Source organism: Scyliorhinus canicula, chromosome 1, assembly GCF_902713615.1.
Source record: "Scyliorhinus canicula chromosome 1, sScyCan1.1, whole genome shotgun sequence".
NCBI classification, from domain to species: domain Eukaryota; kingdom Metazoa; phylum Chordata; class Chondrichthyes; order Carcharhiniformes; family Scyliorhinidae; genus Scyliorhinus; species Scyliorhinus canicula.
The window spans coordinates 177651801-177674000 of NC_052146.1; the positions used below are offsets into that span (position 1 = coordinate 177651801).

General features: G+C 47.8%; 1 protein-coding gene across 1 annotated transcript in view; it reads right to left on the reverse strand.

Annotated features, from left to right (window-relative positions):
- Positions 1–22200, reverse strand: part of plg (plasminogen) — a 244612-nt gene that overhangs the window by 40478 nt on the left and 181934 nt on the right. Inside the window, exons 13-17 of the mRNA XM_038803356.1 lie at positions 20508–20604; positions 11148–11268; positions 5864–5938; positions 5263–5403; positions 1295–1401 (exon numbers count right to left, since the gene is read on the reverse strand). Of these exons, the coding sequence (XP_038659284.1) occupies positions 1295–1401; positions 5263–5403; positions 5864–5938; positions 11148–11268; positions 20508–20604 (541 nt within the window). The remainder of the gene's footprint in view (positions 1–1294; positions 1402–5262; positions 5404–5863; positions 5939–11147; positions 11269–20507; positions 20605–22200) is intronic.

The window sequence follows — 22200 nt, forward strand, 5'->3', positions numbered from 1 at the left end:
ACAACAAAGTGAGCAATGAGGATTACTGACAGTGCCCTGACTCTCTGCCCTCTCCGCATCTGGGACATCCACCCATGCGCTTCCCCCAATGTGAGTGCCTTTCCACTGAGCCTCACTCCCTCCACTGTTACACAATCGCTTCCCCACAGTTGTCCCTCTCAACTCCACCTGAATCAAGCGCTTTGACCCTTGAGAGTCTCAGCAGTCCCTAAGCTCTCTACCAAGCAGGAGGTGTTAGGGCAGTCGAGTGCATTCAATGGACCTGTGTTCAAACCTCATGGGGGAACCTAGATGATGATCCCCCAGTCATTTCCGTGAATGGAGTGAGTCAATAGAATTTACAGGCAGGAGGAGGCTATTCGGCCCATTGAGTTTGCACCGGCCCAAGATTCCGAGACTGAACCCCCTACCCCGGCTCCGAGCTGAACCTATATGGTTCCTCTGAGTCCTCTCTGCTGCCCCCTCTGTGACTGGTATCCTTGGATGGTTATGGTGACCAGAGCACTTACCTCTGATATCGCCTTTGGAGGTGAAGTAGCAGGTTCTCGTTTTCATACAGGGGCCTGGAAAATCTGAAATCACGATCTCACCGGAAAGAATTGTGGTTTCCGATTCTCACCAAATTTCCTGCTGTTCTCACAGATGGCTAACAGGCTCAAAATCGCTCCCGACATATTTAGCCATCAGTCCATCTTTGGGCTCCACTCCAGATTTTTTGTCAGGGTTTACTCCCTTGGCCTTCAACTCTCCTGAGGTATCCACAAGGCAGTGGAGCTATTCATCTATAGCTGGAGGTTTGGTTTATGAGGGCCAGGGCTTGTTCACATGATGTGGGTCTGCTCTCTTGGGTGGGGGGGACGTGGGGTGCAAACCTCCTAGTTGCAGCGGCCCCAGTTTCATGTGTTGCCACAAGGAGGAACGGCTCAGGACCTGTCGATGGAAAGGCTGTGTATTGACAGGGAGAGACTTGCGCATTTGATTATTCTTTTCAAATCGCTGCTAGCCAGCAGTGTTGGGCTAAAAATGAGAAGCAAATTAACACAAAAGACGTGGGAAACATACTAACTTTCTTCACCCACTCATTAGGCGAATCACATCAACCTGTTGGATAGGCAGGCTCACACCACCTAACCACATTATTAGCATCTGTGTAACAATGAGCAGACCTGGAATTAATGCCTTCAAGAGAGGACAGTGAACGAGTGGCAGATTTGTGGAGAAAAGAGGAGAGAAAAAAATAAAACCATTAATGACATATAACCTTACTTTGAAAAATATTTGCATTAATCTGTACCTTGTGTTTCACCCCAGCCTGTAACATAGCATTCAGCTTCACTTGGTAATATATAGCCTTTTGTTGGCAAACAGATTAAAGCGACTTTGTCATTCAGGATTGCTGGCCTAAAATCAAAAGGTGTGATTCAAATCATTTTTGAAACATTTAATTTGCATAACTATGGTTACATCTTAACTAAGTGATATGTGCATTATTTTTCTTTAGCTTATAAACTGAAGATAATTCATTGATTGGCGATGCAGCGTGGCATAGCTTCATTCATGTAAGATTATGTTGAGAGCTTCATTAAAAAAACAAATCAGCTATTGTAAGAGCGAGTGAGAAAAATGACTACCTGTACTCAAATTATAGTCCTGTTGTACCTTTTGTCGAGTGCTTTATAAGAATCAGAAAATGCATTATGCTACAGGACGTAGAGAGAAAGATTATGGTCAGAGAGAGGTGAAAGAGAGACGGACAAAGACTGGAGTCAAGAGAGAGAAAGGAAAGTGACTGGCTATTTCATGCAAATAGTTCAACTTTCAATAAAAATTATGAGATGAATGTTAACAACAACCAATTTCCTCTCCTACTTGACAAACAGTCTGAAAAGGCAAACGTTGATTATGCACAGTGCTGAGAAAGAAAGATTCTAAGTGGTAACACTAATAAAAAGGAGAAATAAAGACGTTGACAATTCATTCATTTTGTAGAAATTGTGGTGATGGGTTGACCTCTGTTGTAGGTGAGTTATGTTTTGGTCACAAATACTAGACTTATGCCGCAGAATTTCTCTACCTTATTTGTTATGGTGGCCACGAAGGACGCGGGGGATTGTCAGTAGATTTCCCCGCGGGCTTCGTGCAGTCTGAATTCACCTATTACGTGGCCAGTAGATCGCCCAATAGGAAATGTATGGCGGGAGCTTAAAACCCAGACCTGCAGCTCCATAGGTTCCCAGGCTTGGAGGCATGTGTTGTAAACCGCGGTATAGCCCTCTTTATTACTGCAATAAAAGGAGTTTGTTATTGAAAGATTGGCCTTGGGGTGATGGAGTAAAAATGGGTATTTCCAAGCAACCTTCAGAGTTGAAAACGAATTCTTCAAGAGGCATTATCAAAAGCAAATCAAGATCTGGAAGTAGAAGGATCCAACACTGTCAAAATTGAAGCACAGGATAACTGGATGGCGGTGTCCTAGGATGACCCTTAGACAATATGAACCCTTATCTGACCAAGAAAGGTGCACTCCGTGTCTAGGACGGTATAATTCTTTGGGGGTCCCAAGTAGTTGTCCCCTGCCCAGGCCTGCCAGTTCTGATGCAGTTGCATAATTGCCACTCTGGGTTCTCTAAAATGATAACGTTCACCAAAAGCTACGTTTGGTGGCCCAATCTTGACTCTGACATCACGGACTTGGTGAAGCAGTCTGATTCATGTCAGAAGAATCAGAAACTTCCTTATTTAGCCTCCTCCACCCATGGGAGTGGCCAGGTAGGCTATGGGTGCAAATGCATGTGGACTTTTCGGACGTTTTATGGGTTCTATGTATTATGACCCTAACAGATGCACACTCCAAATGGTTGGAGATGCACCGCATGGGCCCCATGCCCTTCCACACTACGATTGAGAAATGACATCAGAGTTTTTGCACACATGGAATACTCTGGAAGTCTTGGTTTCCAACAATGGAACTTAACCAGTAGTGAGTTCCAAAGTTTCATGCAATCCAATGGCATCTGACACATTAGAACAGCACCGTATCGCCAATTGTCAAATGGGCTTGCAGAATGGGCAGAGCAGACCTTTTAAATCGGCATGATTACACAACTGGCAGCATTCATCAAGACCAAATGTTTTTATTCAATTATAGGACTGCTTCTCATACACAGGAATCTCCCCAGTGGAACAGTTAATGGGGGAGTGGCTTCACGCAAGACTATGCCTACTATTCCCAAGCTTGGAGGGGAGGGTGGAGTTCCAACAAGAGAACCAGAAAAGAAATGACTGCGCGACACTGTTAAAGAATATCCAAGACAGGTGGGGAACGTCGGAGATAGCTCCAGCTGGCTCCCTGGAGTAGTGGTGAGGAATGTCCTACAGAGTGAAGGTCCGGGATAAGGTCTTGAGAAAACACGCAGTCATCCCGGGAAAAAACTAACTGCTGGCCAATAGAAGTGGCTGCTGCAGGTGCAACGCAACAGCTGGAAGAGAACCCTGTGTCTGTCTCCCCTGATAACGAGGACACGGGATCCGAAATGGAAGCAGAAGAAGCTCGGACTGTATGACGGAGGAATCTGCATCGGTACTCTTCAGTGCTCCCTCTGGAAACAAAGGTCTCCAATTCAGTTTACACCACCTGATCCAGTTCCACCCTTGAACACGTGTTGTAAGCGGCAGCAATGGTCCTTTTTGGGACTGCAATAAAAGAGGTTTGTTATTGGAAGACTGGCCTTGGTGAAGTTATTACATCATTTGGGTCCTGTTTCCATAGAATCATAGAAATCCTACAGTGCAGAAGGAGGCCTTTCGACCCATTGAGTCAGCACCATCGAGTCTGCACCCTAGCTAGGCCCACTCCCCTGGCCTATCTCCATAACCCCACCTAACCTGTACATTTTTGGACACTAAGGGGTTATTTTAGCATTGGCCAGTCCATTTAACCTGCACATCATTGAACCATGGGAGGAACTGGAGCACCCAGAGGAAACTCATGCAAACGCGGGGAGAAAGTGCAAACTCCGCACACAAAGTCACCCAAAACTGAATTGAACCCAAGTCCTTGTCGTGGTGTGCAGAACAGGAGGAGAATTGAGGAAGTAATATTCCCAGAGATCGTCCAGTATTTAAAATAGAAATTGAATCAAATCCCGTTTGTTGGTGATTACTTGACACTCATTATGAATTACATAGTAGTCGTCATGACACAAGTCCCTCAACGATAATTGTAGTGAATGTTGCACTTGACTGAAAGCTTCCATAGTCAAAGCAAAAAAGATTATGGCTGTGATATATACTGGTATACGAAAATAGAATTTTCACCATAGTCATCTGAAATTCTTCTCTCTGCTACTTAAGCAGAAGTGTTAACTCATTTAACTTGAATCTGTTAACACCTCTCTGCCAAAAGGGCGAAATTTAAGGAAACACATCGGGCCAGATGTAGTTGGAGAGACATGTCTTGTGGTATGCATGGCTGGTTAGACTTTTCCTGCAACCTTCAGCTCAACAAACAACTTTTCTTTAGAACTAGCTAGCTGGAAATATAAACTGATAATGGCACAGTGAGGGGAATGGAGCATCTGGGGGTTAGTAAATGGTGAAACCAGCAGTCTAATTAATTAAATTTGAGGATTAAGAAAGAAACCGGAATGATGGATAAGAAAGGATGACTTTAGAGTCAAATCAGGTACAGAAAGAGAAGTTAAGGAAATAAAGAGAGCGAAAGATTGGATTAAGAAAGAAAAAGACAGTAAGGAGGAACCTTCAGGGAGAATTTACTGCACGTAGGAGTGAGGCTGAATGGTTTAAACAGTTTCCTTTCTGGGCTGTAGAGGTTGATTGGCATTGCATTAACAATGATTACTTTGTTTAAACAGCAATTCTATTCTTAATTTTACCAGTGCTAATTTTCTGTGGTATGTTTAGTGGGCAATTAACCTTCAAATTCAACAAGTTAAAGGGAAGGCCAAGGTCAAGATGCCATTTGTGCAAAGCAATTCATGCTGAATCTCTTACCCCCTGTGAACACGCAGGACAATTTGTGCATTAATAATGTTGAGTATCATTAATATGCACTATTTTTCTGATATGACTTCGCCCGTTAAATGTTCATAAAAACAATAGAAGCAAGAGTATTATTGTTACAGTATGTAAAGACCTTGAGTAGGAAGTGCATCCCTCACAAGCATTGCATCAACATGAATAGAGGCATAATTGTCTTATTTAAATCAAAGGCAAATATAAAAAAGAAATGAAAACAAATACCTTTTAAGCCTTAATAAAGCAATGTCACTCCCATTGGGTCCGAGAACGATTTTGTCAACGTTTTTTATCTGCCTTGACGATTCAGATGCAGACTCTCTGTATATTCCAAGGTAGATTCTGTAGGCCAAAGGATTCGAGGATCTGTGATAGATACGGTGAAGAAATTAGCTGCCTGCATTTGTCATATTTGTCTTCACAAAAGCAACATCCTTCAACTAAATAGTGCTTTTTGCACAATAAGATTCCCAATGGTGTTTCACAGGAGCATTATCCAATAAAATTTAAGACTGAGCCAATAAGAAGATAGTAGGACAGATGACCGAAAACTTGGTCAAAGAGGTAAGTTGTAATGAGCATCTTAAAAAAGAAGGGTCGAGATATGGAGAGGGTTTCGGGAGGATATTCCAGAGCTTTAAGGCAGCAGAAGACAATCTGCCAATGGTGGACAGGGGTTACAGGATCAAGGAGCGGTGAGGCCATGGAGGGATGTGGGAAAAAGATTGAGAAATTTAAAATCAACGTGTTACTGAACCTGGATTCAATGTTGGTCACAGACCAGGGGTTGTTAAGATTATGAGCATCAAATGCAATATTCCCTTACCGTTCGAGACAGTGTTTGGCTGTGAGTACCCACTTGGCATCGATAAGAGTCCCGCCACAGAAGTGCACACCAAAACTGCAATATAAAAGGTTTTAAGATTTAACATCAATTGATTGAAAAACTTCAACAGTAAGCATCAGAGGTTTGAAACAAGTATAATGAATGTTAATACAAGGCATCAAAAATTATTTTAATCTCTTTTGGTCTTTTTGTCAATTATTAAAAGATCTGTGCTCTGTTTACTGACCCTCCTGCCAGTCAAAAACAGCCCATCTATTCTTTCAGCATCCTTCGTTATTTTGAACACCTACAGAAAAGTCTTGCCTTTCACAATTTTCTTGTTTGTGTTTTTCTTACCTGCGCTAAGCCTTTTGTACACAGCCATCGTGTGGCCATTGTTCACTCATCCACATTCCCATTCCCCTCTCCTCTTTCCCCGAGGGGATGCCGGCCATGGCGGAGCAGAGACCGTGACCCGCTTTAATGGGGACATGGTGTCAAAGCTTTGGAGTCCTTCAAAGTCCTGGCTGTCAACATTTAATTCTCCCTTTTTAAGCACCTTTCCAACATGAGAAACAGTGCCTGGAATGGTTGCAGCTGAAGTGCAGCCTGAACAGAGGGATTAACCTCAATGTCCAAATCTCTTGGTCCAGAGCTGCAATAACATCACTGTTCAATTTTGAAATGTTCACCGATTTTTTCTGCCAGTTTTGAGGTGATTCATTTTTTCTTTAATGCCTCTTTTTAAACTTAGAATAGATGTCTTCTTCCATCCCCCCCATCCTAGTCTGTTGCATGCAGATACTGCATCACAACTTGCTTTATAGTATTTGTGCAAACTAGTGTTGCCCTCACATTGCTGGAACCTGCCTAATTAACTCACATTGAAAGGCATGTTCATCGTTCAGGATTTTGTCGCTTGTGAGGTTTTGTGGGAACACAACCCTGGTCAATAGCAGGACTTTACACTAAATCACCCTGGAACTTCCTCTGCTTCAAGGGAAGCAATCTTAGCTTCACTAATTTCTTTTTTTCAAAATGTATTTTATTACAAACATGTATCAAAACAGGTTACAGCGAACAAACACGCCGGAAAACATGCTTCCCTACAATCAACTATACAGTCTGTACAGATTTTTCCTCTTTTTCACCCCTCACTTCCCCCGTGACGGACAGTCCCTCAAACACGGTCACAAACATCCCCCACCTTTTCTCAAACCCCCCTGAAGAGCACTTTAACTCATACTTTATTTTCTCTAATCGCAGGAAGTCGTACAGGTCACCCAACCAAGCCACTACCCCCCCGGTGGCGATGCCGACCGCCACTCCAGCAAAATTTGCGGCTGTGCAATCAGGCGGCGAAGGCCAAGACGTTGGCCTTCCGTCTCTCCATGAGCTCCAGCTTCTCTAAGACTCGAAATATCGCCACCAAAAGGTCCAGGACCACATCCTCCTCCACTATCCTGGCTAAGACTGCGAACACTCCCGCCCAGAATCGTCACAATTTTTCGCAACACTAAAACATGTGCGTGTGATTTGCTGGCCCCCACCCACACCTCTCGCACTCATTTGCTACCCCCTGAAAGAACCTATTAATTCTCGCCTGAGTCATATGCACCCTGTTCACCACCTTAAACTGTATCAGGTTCATCCTTGCACATGATGAGGTCCTGTTTACCCTTCGCCGTGCCCCACTCCATGTCCCCAATTGATCTCCCCTCCAAACTCCGCTTCCCATTTCTCCTTGATCTTCACCACCCTCCGCCTCCCTGCTCCCCCAGCCACTTGTATATATCATCAATTCTTCCCTCCCCTTCCACATCCGGGAGCAGCAGTCGCTACAGCAGGGTGTATCCCGGCAACCTAGGGAACCCCCTCCAGACCTTTTACGCAAAGTCCCTAATTTGTAGATACCTGAACTCACTCCCCCTTGGCAGCTCTACCCTCTCCCTTAGCTCCACCAGACTGGCGAACCCGTCCTCCAAATACAGATCCCTCCCCTTGACCAGTCCCACTTCCCTCCACCTCCTGTATACATCCCCCCTCCAGCTGAAACTCATGATTCTCGCACAGCGGCGTTAGCACCGACATCCCTTCCAGCCTAAAATGCCTCCTCAGCTGATTCCATATCTTCACTGTGGACTGGTCTACTGGGCTCCTTGAATACCTACACAGAGCCATTGGCAATGCTGCCATCACCATAGCCCTCAAACTAGACCCCTTACAAGATTCCTCCTCCGTCTAACCCATTCTACCCCTTCTCCTTCCCACCACCACCACACCTTGTCCACATTCGCCGCCCAATAATAATGAAGCAAGTTCGGCAACGCCAGCCCCCCTCTGTTGCCTCTGCCTCTGTAGCAGGGTCCTCCCCACCCTCGGCACCTTCTCCGCCCATACAAAGTCAGAAATGATCATGTCCACTTTCCGAAAAAAGGCCTTTGGTATAAAGATCGGGAGAGCTTGAAAGATAAATAAGAACCTCGGCGAATATTCATTTTCACCACTTGGACCCTCCCTGCCAGCGTTAAGTGCAGTGTATCCCACCTCTTAAGATCCTCCCAAGCCTCCTCCACCAGCTTCATTCAGTTCCATTTGTGGAGCCTCGATTATTCCCTCGCTACGTGAATCCCCAAATACCTAAACCTATTCCATGCTACTGTAAATGTCATCCCCCCCATAATTAGCCCGCTGTGCCAGCTCATTCACCAGGAATACCTCGCTTTTCCCTATATTCAGCTTGTACTCTGAGAACCCTCCAAACCTCCCCAGCAAGCCCATAATCCATCCCATACTCTCCAACGGATCCAAAACATACAGCAAGAGGTCAGCGGCATAGAGTGACACCCGATGTTCCCTCTGTCCCCTCATAATCCCCGTCACTCTGCTGACCCCCTGAGAAGTAACAGCGGGCACCTGTGCCTCGTACCCCTGTGGAAGTCAAAGCTTTGTGAGCTCATATCATTCGTCCCTACCCTTGCCCTTGGTGCCACATACAACAACCGTACCCATGCCAAAAATCTCGGCCCAAACCTTCCTAAAATCTTGAACAAGCACCGCCACTCCAGCCGATCAAATGCCTTCTCCGCGTCTATGGACACCACCACCTCCGGTACCAGAGCCCCCGACGGATTCATCACCACATTTAACAGCTGTCTTATATTACTTGCGAGCTGCCTGCCCTTCACAAAGCCTGTTTGATCTTCTGCAACCACCCCAGCTTCTCTAATTTCACCAGCTAACTGAAATCTCACATCTTAGGTACTATTCTAGTAGATTTGCTCTGCTCTCAGTCCAAGGCCAGTTTCTTCTCCTGTACCAGCACATTTCTGCCATTTAATTATTTTAAAAACTGTTCACGGAAAGTGCGTATCACTGTCAAGGCCAGAATTTATTGTCTATCCCTAATTGCCCTTGAGAAGATGATCATTACCAGCCATCTTGAAGCAGTGCAGTCAACTTGTGTATGTATACCCATGGAGAAATTCGGGAGGGAGTTCCAGGTTTTTCACCCAGTGACAGTTAAGGAACAGTGATGCTGAGTTACTTGGAGGTGAATGTGCAGGGGTGACATTCCCATGCAACTACTGCCTCTGTCCAAGGCAGTGGAAGTCGGATTTGGGAAGTACTGCTGAAGAAACCTCGGCAAGTTTAGAATTTAGAACAGTACAGCACAGAACAGGCCCTTCGGCCCTCGATGTTGTGCCGAGCAATGATCACCCTACTCAAGCCCACGTATCCACCCTATACCAGTAACCCAACAACCCCCATTAACCTTAGTTGCTGCAGTGCAACTTGTAGATGGTACACAATACTGGCACAGTACATCGGTGGTGGAGGGAGTGAATGTTTAGATTGGTGAATGGGGTGCCAGTCAAGTGGGGTGCTTTGCCCCGGCTGGTATTGAATCTTTTGTGTTGTTGGAGTAGCATAGATTCAGACAAGTGGAAAATATTCCATCACACTTCTAGACTTGTGCCTTGTAGATGGTGGAGAGAATTTGGAGAGGCAAGAAGATGTTTATAGCCAGTACCCAATCTTTGACCTACTCTTGGGCAGCACGGTAGCATAGTGGTTAGCACAATTGCTTCACAGCTCCAGGGTCCCAGGCTCAATTCTCGGCTTGGGTCACTGTCTGTGCGGAGTCTGCACGTTCTCCCCGTGTCTGCGTGGGTTTCCTCCGGTTTCCTCCCACAGTCCAAAGATGCACAGGTTAGGTGGATTGGCCATGATAAATTGCCCTTAGTGTCCAAAATTGCCCTTAGCCTTGGATGGGGTGACTGGGTTATGGGGATAGGGTGGAGGTGTGGGCTTGGGTAGGGTACTCTTTCCAAGATCTGGTGCAGACTCGATGGGCCAAATGGCCTCCTTCTGCACTGTAAATTCTATGAATCTTGTAACCACAGTATTTATGTGGCTGGTCTAGTTTAAGGGCACAATTTAACGGCCACATCATGCCTGACTTAGTGTGGGGACGAGACTGTTGAATCTCATCTGTCGCGAGATTTGCATTGCTTGAAATGCCTCGCAAAGTGTTATGGAGTCTCACGAGACATTGCGACCTGGATCTCGCCCTCGCTGGGCAGGATCCAGATCAGCATATTTAAATGAGCCACGAGGCTCATTTAAATATGCATTCATGGGATTTTCCTGGCACCTGCGACCTAATGGCGCTGTTTGGTACTGATTTCCACAAATGTGGACCAGTTATAATGGCACCTGGTGGTTTCTGAGGCCGTTATAGATCACTGAGTGGTCGGGGACAGGGTGGGGTGGCCTCCTGGGCACCCTGACACCGCCAGCCTGACACTTTAGCAGTGTCATCCTGGGGGGCAGATTGCCACTGCCAAGGTTTGGGCCGGGGGGGGCGGTCCTTACCAGGTGAAGATGGGATGTGGGTGTTCCCTGCGGCCTCCCCTCCCCCAGGGCCTTCCTGAGGTTGGGGGGGGGGGGGTTTGAAAGGTTGGTGGGGAGGGTGGGGGAGAGAGCGAGAGGGGCAGCCAGACAAAATGGATCTCGATCTTGAAGGAGCCTTTTCCGCTGTGCTTGCCAGCAGGAAATGGCTGTTTAAATGCGGCCTTGGTGGAGCAAAACTCCCCGGCCAATAAAATGGCAGAGTGCCTTTGAATAGCAGGGTGTTTTGCGGCGCTGCAGCTGTCAAGAAATGCCTCGCTAAATGCACCCGAAGATTTCTAGTCTGTAACCGACACTGGCAGGATGATTTCACTTGTAACTTATCTGGGAAAGATTTCTTACCATTTACTTTCTGCGGCAAGTCACTTACCTGGTGCGGAGACTAATTTGCCAAGGCCAGGAGTATGGTTTGGATATGCAGCCACCAACAATTCTTCCAAAACATTTCTTAGGCTCAACAGTAGATCTTCCACACTCATTAGGTTGTTGTTCTAGCATCACAAAAAGATCAATTAACTAATTTTTTTTATGTGATACTTGTATGCTTCAACAATTGTACACAATTTCCAGGTTCTGAGTGCCTTGTAGGTGGTGGACAGGCTTTGGGATGTCAGATGAGTTACTCGCCACAGGATTCCTAGTCTCTAATCTGCTCTTGTACCCATAGTATTTATATGGCTAGTCCAGTTCAGTTCCTGATCAATGGTAGCCCCCAGGATATTGATAGTGGGGGAGGTAGTAGCGTTGTGGTATTATCGCATGACTAGTAATCCAGAGGCGCAGAGTCATAATGTGGGGACACAGGTTCAAATCCTGCCACGCCAGATGGAGAAATTTGAATTCAATAAAAATCTGGAATTAAAAGTCTAAAGATAAGCATGAAACCATTGTCGATTATCGTAAAAACCCATCTGGTTCACTAACATCCTTTTGGGAAGGAAATCTGTGTCATCCTTACCTGGCTTACATGTGACATTAGACCCACAGCACTGTGGTTGCACGGTAGCACAGTGGTTAGCACTGTTGCTTCACAGCGCCAGGGATCCGGGTTCAATTCCTGGCTTGGGTCACTGTCTCAGAATCATGGAATTTACAGTGCCGAAGGAGGCCCATCGAGTCTGCACCAGCCCTTGGAGAGAGCACCATACCTAAACCCACACATCTACGCTATCCCCATAACCCAATAACCCCAGCTAACCTTTTTGGACACTAAGGGCAATCCACCTAACCTACACATCTTTGGACTGTGGGAGGAAACCGGAGCACCCGGAGGAAACCCACGCAGATATGGAGATAACGTGCAAACTCCACACCGACAGTGACCCAAGCCGGGAATCGAACCTGGGACCCTGGAGCTGTGAAGCAACTGTGCTAACCACTGTGCTACCATGCCCCCCCACTCTGTGCGAAGTCTGCACATTTTCCCCGTGTCTGTGTGGATTTCCTCCTTATTATCTTAAATGCTCTCAGGGATGGGCAATATATGCTGGCCCATCCAGCAACGCCCACATCCCAGGAATGAATAAAGAAAGAATTCAGTGATGTTAATGCCATTGAATGTCAAGGGGCAAATGGTTTGATTCTCTCTTATTGGAGATGGTCATTGCCTGGCATTTGTGTGGCACAAATGTTACTTGCCACTTGTCAGCCCAAGCCTGGATATTGTCCAGGTCTTGCTGTATTGCGTGTGGACTACTTCAGTGTCTGAGGAGTAGCAATGGTGCTGAACATTGTGCAACCATCAGTAAATATCCCCACATCTGACCGTATGTTATTAAGAAGATCATTGAGGAAACAGCTGAAGATGGTTGGACCTCGGACACTACCCTGAAGAACTCTTGCAGTGATGTCGCGGGACTGAGATGACTGACCTCTAACAACGATAACCATTTTCTTTGGTGCTAGGTATGACTCCAACCAGTGGATGGTCCCCCCCCCCCCCCCGATTTCCATTGACTACAGTTTTATAAGGGTTCCTTAATGTCATACTCAATCAAATGCTGCATTGATGTCAAGGGCAGTCACTCTCACCTCTCCTCTGAAATGAAAATGAAAATCGCTTATTGTCACGAGTTGGCTTCAAATGAAGTTACTGTGAAAAGCCCCTAGTGTACAGCCCTTATGTCCATGTTTGAACCAAGGCTGTAAGGAGGTCAGGAGCAGGGTGACCCTGCAAATCCCAAACTGAGCATCAGTGAGCAGGTTATTGTTAAGTAAGTGCCGCTTGATTGCATTGTTTTAAAAAAAATTTTAGATTACCCAATTACTTTTTCCAATTAAGGGGCAATTTAGCATGGCCAATCCACCTACTCTGCACATTTTTGGGTTGTGGGGGCGAAACCCACGCAGACACGGGGAGAATGTGCAAACTCCACACGGACAGTGACCCAGAGCCGGGATCGAACCTGGGACCTCAGCGCCGTGAGGCGGTTGTGCTAACCACTAGGCCACCGTGCTGCCCCTTGATTGCATTGTTGATGACCCCCTCTATCACTTTACTGACTGAGAGTAGACTGATAGGGTGGTAATTGGCTGGGTTGGATTTTTCCTGCTTTTTGTGTACATGACATACCTGGGCATGGTTCCACATTGCCGGACAGATGCCAGTGCTGTAGCTGTACTGGAACAGCTTAGGCACGGCAAGTTCTCGAGCATGTCTTCAGCACTATTGCCTGAATATTGTCAGGGCCTTTAGCCGTGCCTTTAGCCATTTCTTCAAATCACATGTGGTGAATCAAATTAGCTGAAGCCTGCATCTATGATCCTGGGGACCTCTGGAGGAGATCAAGATCGATCATCCACTCGGCACTTCTGGCTGAATATTATTACAAATTCTTCAATCTTGTCTTTTGTACTGATGTGCTGAGCTCCTCCATCATTGAGGATGGGAATATTTGTGGGCCGCCTCCTCAAGTGAGTTGTTTAATTGTCCACCACCATTATGACTGGATGTGGCAGGATTACAGAGCTTACATCTGATCCATTGGTTGTGGAATTGCTTAGCTCTGTCTATCACTTGCTGCAAGTAGTCCTGTGTTGTAGCTAACTCAGGTTGACACCTCATTTTCCAATAATCCTGGTGCTGCTCCTGACATGCCTTTCTGCATTTATCATTGAACCTGGCTTGGTGGTGATAGTACACTGGAGATATGCTGGGCCGTGAGGTTACAGATTGTGGTTGAGTACAATTCTGCTGTTGCTGATGGCCCACAGCGCCTCATGAATACCCAGTCATGAGTTGCTAGATCTGTCCTGAACCTAGCCCATTTAGCACGATGGTAGTACCACACAACACGATGGCTTGTATCCTTAATGTGAAGACAGGCCTTCATCTCCACAAGGACTGCAGTAGTCATTTCTACCGATACTGTCATAGACAGATGCATCTGCAGCAGGCAGGTCAGTGAGAATGATGTCTAGTTTGTTTTTCCCTAATGGTGGTTCCCTCACCACCTGTCACTGACTCAGTCCAGCAGCTATGTCCTTCAGGACTCTGCTAGTTCGGTCAGTAGTGGTGCTATGAAGCATCTCTTGGTGATGGACATTGAAGTCCCCCATCCAGAGTACATTGTGCTATTGCAACCCTCAGTACTTCCTCCAAATGGTGCTGAACATGGAGTACCGGTTCCTCATCTGAAATTGGACTGTATGTGGTAATCAGCAGAAGGTTTCCTTGCCCATGTTTGACCTGAAGCCATGAGACTTAATGGGGTTTGGAGTCGATATTGAGGACTCCCAGGGCAACCCCTTCCCGACTATATACCACTGTGCTTTCGCCACCTCTGGTGGGTCTGTCCTGCTAGTGGGACAGGACATAGCCATAATGGTGATAGTGGTGTCTGGTACTTTAACTGGTAGGTATGATTTCATGATTATGATTGTGTCAGGCTGTTGCTTGACTAGTCTGGGAGATAGCTCTCCCACAAGTCCCCAGATGTTAGAAAGGAGGACTTTGTAGGGTTGACAGGACTGGGTTTGCCGTTGTCGTTTCCAGTGCCGAGGACGATGCCGGGTGGTCTGTCCAGTTTCTTTCCTTTTTATTGACTTTGTAGCAGTTTGATACAACTGAATGGCTTGCTAAGCCATTCCAGAGGGTATTTAAGAGTCAACATTGCCATGGATCTGGAGTCACATGGAGGCCAGGCCAGGCGAGGACTGCAAATTTCCTTCCCTAAAGATCATTCAATTGTAACACATCTGTGGGGCCAACTCTCGCTGGCAGGAGCACTAAACCTCACTTTGTTGTGCAAAGCTGTGTCAGCTTTGTTCCACCTCCATGGTCTCCCAGGAGCTGCCTGTTCTAACTGTGGGGAATGTATTGTACTAACCATTCACCACTGTATTACATTGTATCACATGTGGGCTCCACCTATGGACCATTGTACTGTATTACACGGAATGTGTCATGTTGGTGCCCTTGTGGGCTCCGCCCCGGCTCCGCCCCCTTGAGGGGAGGTATAAAGAGCAGCTGCCCTGTAAGCGGCTCTCACTAGCAGAGCAGTCGCAGGCAGTCACAGTTCTAGTCCATTATAGACACTGTTCACTTCAACTCTATGTCTCGCGTGAATTGATGGTCGCATCAATTTAATCGACTACAACATCGCATTGGAAGCAGCCCTCTAACCTGATCGACTGGAACTCGACCCACAGGCCGTGGAGGCCAAAGGGATTTTTTCACACTGGCTCTGATGTTTCGAAGCTTACCTCGCCGCCTCCTCCTCGCCCACTGTCTCCGATGAACAGAAGCTGAGTCTCCTCCATGCCCGGGTGAGCCATCGAATCTCTGCACAACTCGAGGAAGCCTCCACATACGCGGACACCCTCGCGATGCTGAAGCACCTATACGTGAGGCCGGTGAACGAAGTGTACGCGCAGCATCTCCTCGCCGCCAACGCCCCGGGGAATCGCTGGAGGAGTACCTATGCGACCTCAAAGTCCTCGCGCGAACCTGCAACTACCAGGCCGTCACGGCCTCTCAACATATGGAACTCGCCGTCCAGGACGCCTACGTGGCTGGAGTCAGGTCCAACTACGTCAGACAGCGCCTGCTCGAGAAAGGCGCCCTCGACCTAGAAGAGACGGTAAAACTAGCCACCTCCCTAGAAGTAGCATTCCAAAGCCTCAACGCGTTCCCGTCTGATCACGCGACCCCCTCGTGGACCCCTGACCAGAGAGTACCCCAGGCCTGTGCTGCGCGGCTGCCCGCCCAACCCAGGGGGGCTACCCTGCTATTTCTGCGGCCAGCACCGGCACCTCAGGTAACGCTGCCCGGCTTGGAACACGAGCTGCAGCGACTGCGGCAAAAAGGGACACTTCGCCAAAGTTTGCCTGGCCAGGTCCAAATTCTCCAGTTTGCAGGCCCGACTCTCGGACTCACAGGCCCGCAGTGGGCTGCGTGCCTGCCGGCTCCGCCCCCTCCGGACACGTCATCTCCCTCGTGTTGTCCGTGGGGACAGCCATCTTCAACTCCGCACAACACGTGCGACTCACGGGGGCCGCCATCTTGGCCGCCGTCTCCCACGCGGCTCGACACGTGTGACTCATGGGGGCCGCCATTTGCTACGCCGCCCGACACGTGCAACCAACGGGGGCAGCCATCTTGGGACCATCCCATCACCTCCGACCACGCCGGCTACCCGCAACTCGGCGCGGTCACCCTCGACCAGTCACGACCAAAGAACCTCCGGAACTCCATGATGACCATCCGGGTCAATGAACACGAAACGCCTTGCCTGTTTGACTCCGGGAGCACGGAGAGCTTCATTCAGCCATACACGGTAAGGTGCTGTTCGCTCCAAATCTTCCCCGCGCTTCAAACAATCTCCCTCGCTTCCGGATCGCACTCAGTGCAAATTATATGTACTCCCCGATCTCTGTGCTCCTCTCCTGTTGGGACTGGACTTCCAGTGCAACCTCGGGAACCTAACCCTGAAGTTCGGCGGGCCCCTACCCCCACTCACCGTATGTAGCCTCGCGACCCTGAAGGTCGACCCTCCCCTGCACTTCGCAAATATCACCGCCGACTATAAGCCAGTCGCCACCAGAAGCAGGCAGTACAGTATCCAGGACAGGACTTTTATCAGGTCTGCGGTCCAGAGACTCTTGCGGGAAGGGATCATCGAGGCCAGTAATAGCCCCTGGAGAGCTCAGATGATGGTCGCCCTCGCTGCCACCCTTAACCAGGCGGGCAGGCCAGTAGCATTTTTCTCCCATACCCTCAACGCCTCCAATATTCGACACTCCTCAGTCGAAAAAGAAGCCCAAGCTACCGTGTAAGCTGTACGGCACTGGAGGCACTACCTCGCTGGTAGGAGGTTCACCCTTGTCACCGACCAATGGTCGATAGCCTTCATGTTCGACAATACACAGCGGGGCAAGATCAAGAACGATAAGAACTTGAGGTGACGGATCGAACTCTCCACCTATAATTACGATATAGTGTATCGTCCTGGGAAGCTCAACGAGTCCCCAGATGCCCTGTACCGCGGCACGTGAGTCAGCGCACAAGATGGCCGACTCCGGGTCATCCACGATGACCTCTGCCACCTAGGTCCACCCAGCTTCTCCACTACATCAAGACACGCAACCTGCCCTACTCCACCGAGAAGGTCAGGGCCATGACCAGGGACTGTCAAATCTGCGCGGAGTGTAAGCCGCACTTCTAGCGACCGGATGAGACCCACCTGGCGAAGGCACCCTGGCCCTTTGAGCGCCTCAGTATCGACTTCAAAGGGCACCTCCCCTTTACCAACCGCAACACGTATTTCCTGAACGTCGTTGACGAGTTCTCCCGTTTCCCCTTTGCAATCCCCTGCCCTGACATGACCGCAGCCACCGTCATTAAGGCCCTCCATAGTATCTTTACCTTGTTCGTTTTCCCCACTTACGTCCACAGTGACCGGGGCTCCTCATTTATGAGTGATGAACTGCGTCAGTACCTGCTCGGTAAGGGCATCGCCTCGAGCAGGACTACCAGTTACAACCCCCGGGGAAACGGACAGGTGGAGAGGGAGAAGGCGACGGTCTGGAAGGCCATCCTACTGGCCCTACGGTCTAGGAATCTCCCAGTTTCCCGCTGGCAGGAGGTCCTCTCCGACGCGCTCCACTCCATTAGGTCCCTCCTTTGCACAGCCACGAACGAGACCCCTCATGACCGCCTATTTGTTTTCCCTAGGAAATCCACCTCCGGGGTCTCGCTTCTGTCCTGGCTGAAGGCACCGGGGCACGTCCTACTCCGCAAACACGCAAGGAGCCATAAGTCCGACCCCCTGATCGAGCGGGTCCAGCTCCTTCACACCAACCCCCAGTACGCATACGTAGAACACCCCGATGGCCGACAGGATACGGTTTCGCTCCGGGACCTGGCACCTGCACGTTCCCCTACCACCACCCCAACCTACCCCCCACCCCCAAACTACACCGACCAGGGCCCCCGCCCCTACATGGCCTCCACACCCCCCCCTATACTCCCTCACCCCCCCCCCCCCCACATCGCCAACCCACAGGAATGAAGCTCCTGAAGGCATGCTCCCGGAGTCCACACCTGTGCCCGCACCGACGAGTTCACCACCCATGCCCGCACCGACGGGTTCGACACCCAGGCCCGCTGCGATACCAGAGCTCCGACGATCGCAGCGCATGATCAGGGCGCCGGACAGATTGAACCTGTGAGCCCTTCCCCCTGCCGGATTTCAATTTTTTAACAGGGGGTGAATGTGGTAAACGTATTGTACTAACCATTCACCACTGTATTACATTGTATCACACTTGCCCATGTGGGCTCCACCTATGGATTATTTTACGTACTACACGGAATGTATCATTTTGGTGCCCTTGTGGGCTCCGCCCCTTGAGGGGAGGTATAAAGAGCAGCGGCCCTGTAGGCAGCTCTCACTAGCAGAGCAGTCGCAAGCAAGCACTGTTCTAGTCGATTAAAGCCATTGTTCACTTCAGCTCTCTGTCTCGCGTGAATTAATGGTCGCATCACTAACCCACAAGGCAGTGACAGCCCCTAACATGGCTGCCACTTGCCTTTGCAATAGATGTCAGGACAGCAGACAACTGCGACCTCCTGGAAGTGCTCAATGCTGTTCACTGGGCTTCAAGTTTGCCTCCTTGTCAATTAGGCCATTTACATTTATATATTGCATTGCAAGCAGGAGTTGGCAGCTGGAATTCATTTGGATGTTTGTTTTCCAATGCCGCATTGAAAATCCAGTCCCATAATTTATTGATCAGATTTGGCACTTCATTTCTCCAGGACAATCAATGTACTTAATCAAATCTTCAAGGGACATGTACAACTGACATTGTGGTCAATCAATTATATTCTTCAAACAGAAAGAAGCATGCTTTGAATAAAATATAGTCCTCTCAACATTCCCTCTTAAAATCCACTAAGACAATATGGGACAATAAATGTATTGAACTAATTGGGCATTGTCCACAAAGTGGACGTTTATATAATTAAGTTGAGTGGACTACTAGACTTTACAAATCATTTTGTAACAATTCTATTCTTAGGTGATCAGTCTATTTCTAACCTTTGAGACCTTGCTTCCCAATGAGTTGGTCTTCAAATCAGCCCCCAAGACAAGTGGTTAACCTACTATCATCAGGCAGGTCAGCTGTTTCAATATGCTAATTGGACTTGTAGATTTAGCAGTTATGGACCAGGTTTCCCATGGAGGCGAGAACAATCAGATCCAGTAGTGCTGATGATATAGGGGACTCCCTCTATCCCACAAGCAAACCTGCTTCCCTCACTATGATTGGAACCCCTTCATATGATTGGAACCCCCCTAAATACCCTCACCCCTCCAACCACCCCTCTTGACATTGCATTTATTCCCAACCCTGTGATTCCCATCTAATCCATGATCTCCCTGGAACCTCCCTATCTTCCGAGGACTTGCACTCTCCCCCAATCCGCAAGCTCCCCATTCCCCTGCAAGCTCCCCACCCATTTTCAAGTACCCCACCCCACCATTTGCTCATTACCTGTGCTCTCCCCTCAATCCATGATCTCCTACAATCCCATGATTGCCCATTGACCTGTGATTTGTCTTGACCCTACCCTCACCATGACCCATTATCTGGCCAACCCACTTCCCCATGATCATTTGCCTCCAGCAGAATGTCTCTCTCCCACCTCTCCTCTCCAGGAACCCAGCCTGACATCTTCTCAGCCTGTCTACTGCACCGAGAAATGGAGAAACATATTCAACTGAAGTTCTACTGTTAATCGGTGCAACCTCCACAATTCCCACATTTCCTGGTTTCCTGGCCACAACTGAACCACCATACCCACCAGCCCCTCACCACTACTGTCATAAGATATGATCATAACCAACAGAAACAGGATTAGGCCATACAAACAAACTCATTCAGAAGATCATGGCTGATCTAAACTCTACTTTCCTGCCATTCCTCCTATAAATCTTGACTCCCTTGTATATCAAACAACTCCCTTCCCTCATTCCAGTAAATCTCAGAGCCAGTGTGAATGAAGGAGAATAACATCTAGCTTTCCCACCTATGAGAGAGCAATGGCTGAGCTTCTGGTCATATAAATACAATGAACAGAAAATACAGCTATTAGTCTACGGGGGAAAGTATGACACATGCATCATCTATTTACTCTTCGAATACTAAGGAAACCATTATACAGAGGTAAATTGTCAAGATTAACAAATGTCTTTTTATGAAGTGTACACAATGTAGCACTTACCACATTTGGGAACATCATCACAATACTCAAATGACTTTTGGGGATCTGTTGTGTAACACCATGGGCCATTGACATCTGCATCTGGATTTCTGCAATGCTACAATTAAACAAGAGATTGAAAAGCAGATATGTAGGCAAATCTCAGAGAAGTGTAAAAACAATAGGGATTTCAACTTCCCCAATATTAATTGGGACAGACTAAGTGCGAAAGGTTTAGAGAGGGCGGAATTCTTAAAGTGCATCCAAGACAGCTTTTTGAGCCAGCATGTACAAAATTTTAGGGGGTGGTGGTACTCGATTTAATTTTAGGGGATGAAGCTGTGTCAGTGGGGGAGTACTTCAGTGATAGTGACCATAAAACAAGAAGATTTAAGGTAGCTACGGAAAAGGACAAAGATAGAATGGAAATAAAGGTTCTGAATTGGGGCAAGATTTTAATAGAATAAGACAGGATCTTGCCAAAGTGGACTGGGAACAAGTACTTGTAGGAAAATTTACATCAGAGCAGTGAGAGTCGTTCAAAAAGGAAATAGAGAGAGTACAAAGCCAATATGTTCTCGTAAAGATAAAGGGTGGGACCAAATAGTCCAGAGAACCTATTGTCTATGTGTGGAGGCTTTAGAGAGGGTGCAGAAGAGATTTACCAGGATGTTGCCTGGTATGGAGGGCATTAGCTATGAGGAGAGGTTGAATAAACTTGGTTTGTTCTCACTGGAACAAAGGAGGTTGAGGGGCGACCTGATAGAGGTCTACAAAATTATGAGGGGCATAGACAGAGTGGATAGTCAGAGACCGTTTCCCAGAGTAGAGGGGTCAATTACTGGGGGGGGGGGGGGGGCATAGGTTTAAGGTGTGAGGGGCAAGGTTTAGAGATGTACGAGGCACGTTTTTTACACAGAGGGTAGTGGGTGCCTGGAACTCGCTGCCGGAGGAGGTGGTGGAAGCAGGGACGATAGTGTCGTTTAAGGGGTATCTTGACAAATAAATGAATAGGATGGGAATAGAGGGATACGGACCTTGGAAGTGTAGAAGGTTTTAGTTTAGACGGGCAGTTTGGTTGGCGCAGGCTTGGAGGGCCGAAGGGCCTGTTCCTGTGCTGTACTTTTCTTTGTTCTTTAACCCTGGATGTCAAGGGATATATAGGATTCGATAAGAAAAAATAAGGCTAGTGGCAGATAAAAGGGCTCAAAACAGTGGATGCCCTAGAGGAGTATGGAAAGTGCAGTTGGTACTTAAAAAAATAAATTAGGAGAGCTAAGAGTGGCATGAAAAGTCACTAGCAGGTAAAATAAAGGAAAATCCCAAAGTGTTTTTATAAATAAAGGGCAAGGTGGTAACGTGGGAAAGAGTAGGGCCCATTAGGGATCAAAGTGGGAATCTATGTGTGGAGCCTAAAGATGTAGGTGAGGTATAAAATGAGTGTTTTGCATCTGTGTTCACCATGGAGAAGAGTGATGGAGGTATAGAAAGCAGGGAGAGAGTCTGTGATATAATTTAACAGCTTAGCATTGAGAGGGAGGAGGTTTTAGCAGGCATAAAAGTGGATAAATACCAGGCTCAGATGAGATGTATCTCGGGTTGCTGTGTGTGGAAAGGGAGGCGATTTCATGGGCTCTGATGCTAATTTCCAAATCCTCTCTGGTTACGGGAGAGATGCCAGAGGACTGGAGGATAGCTAATGTGGCATCATTAT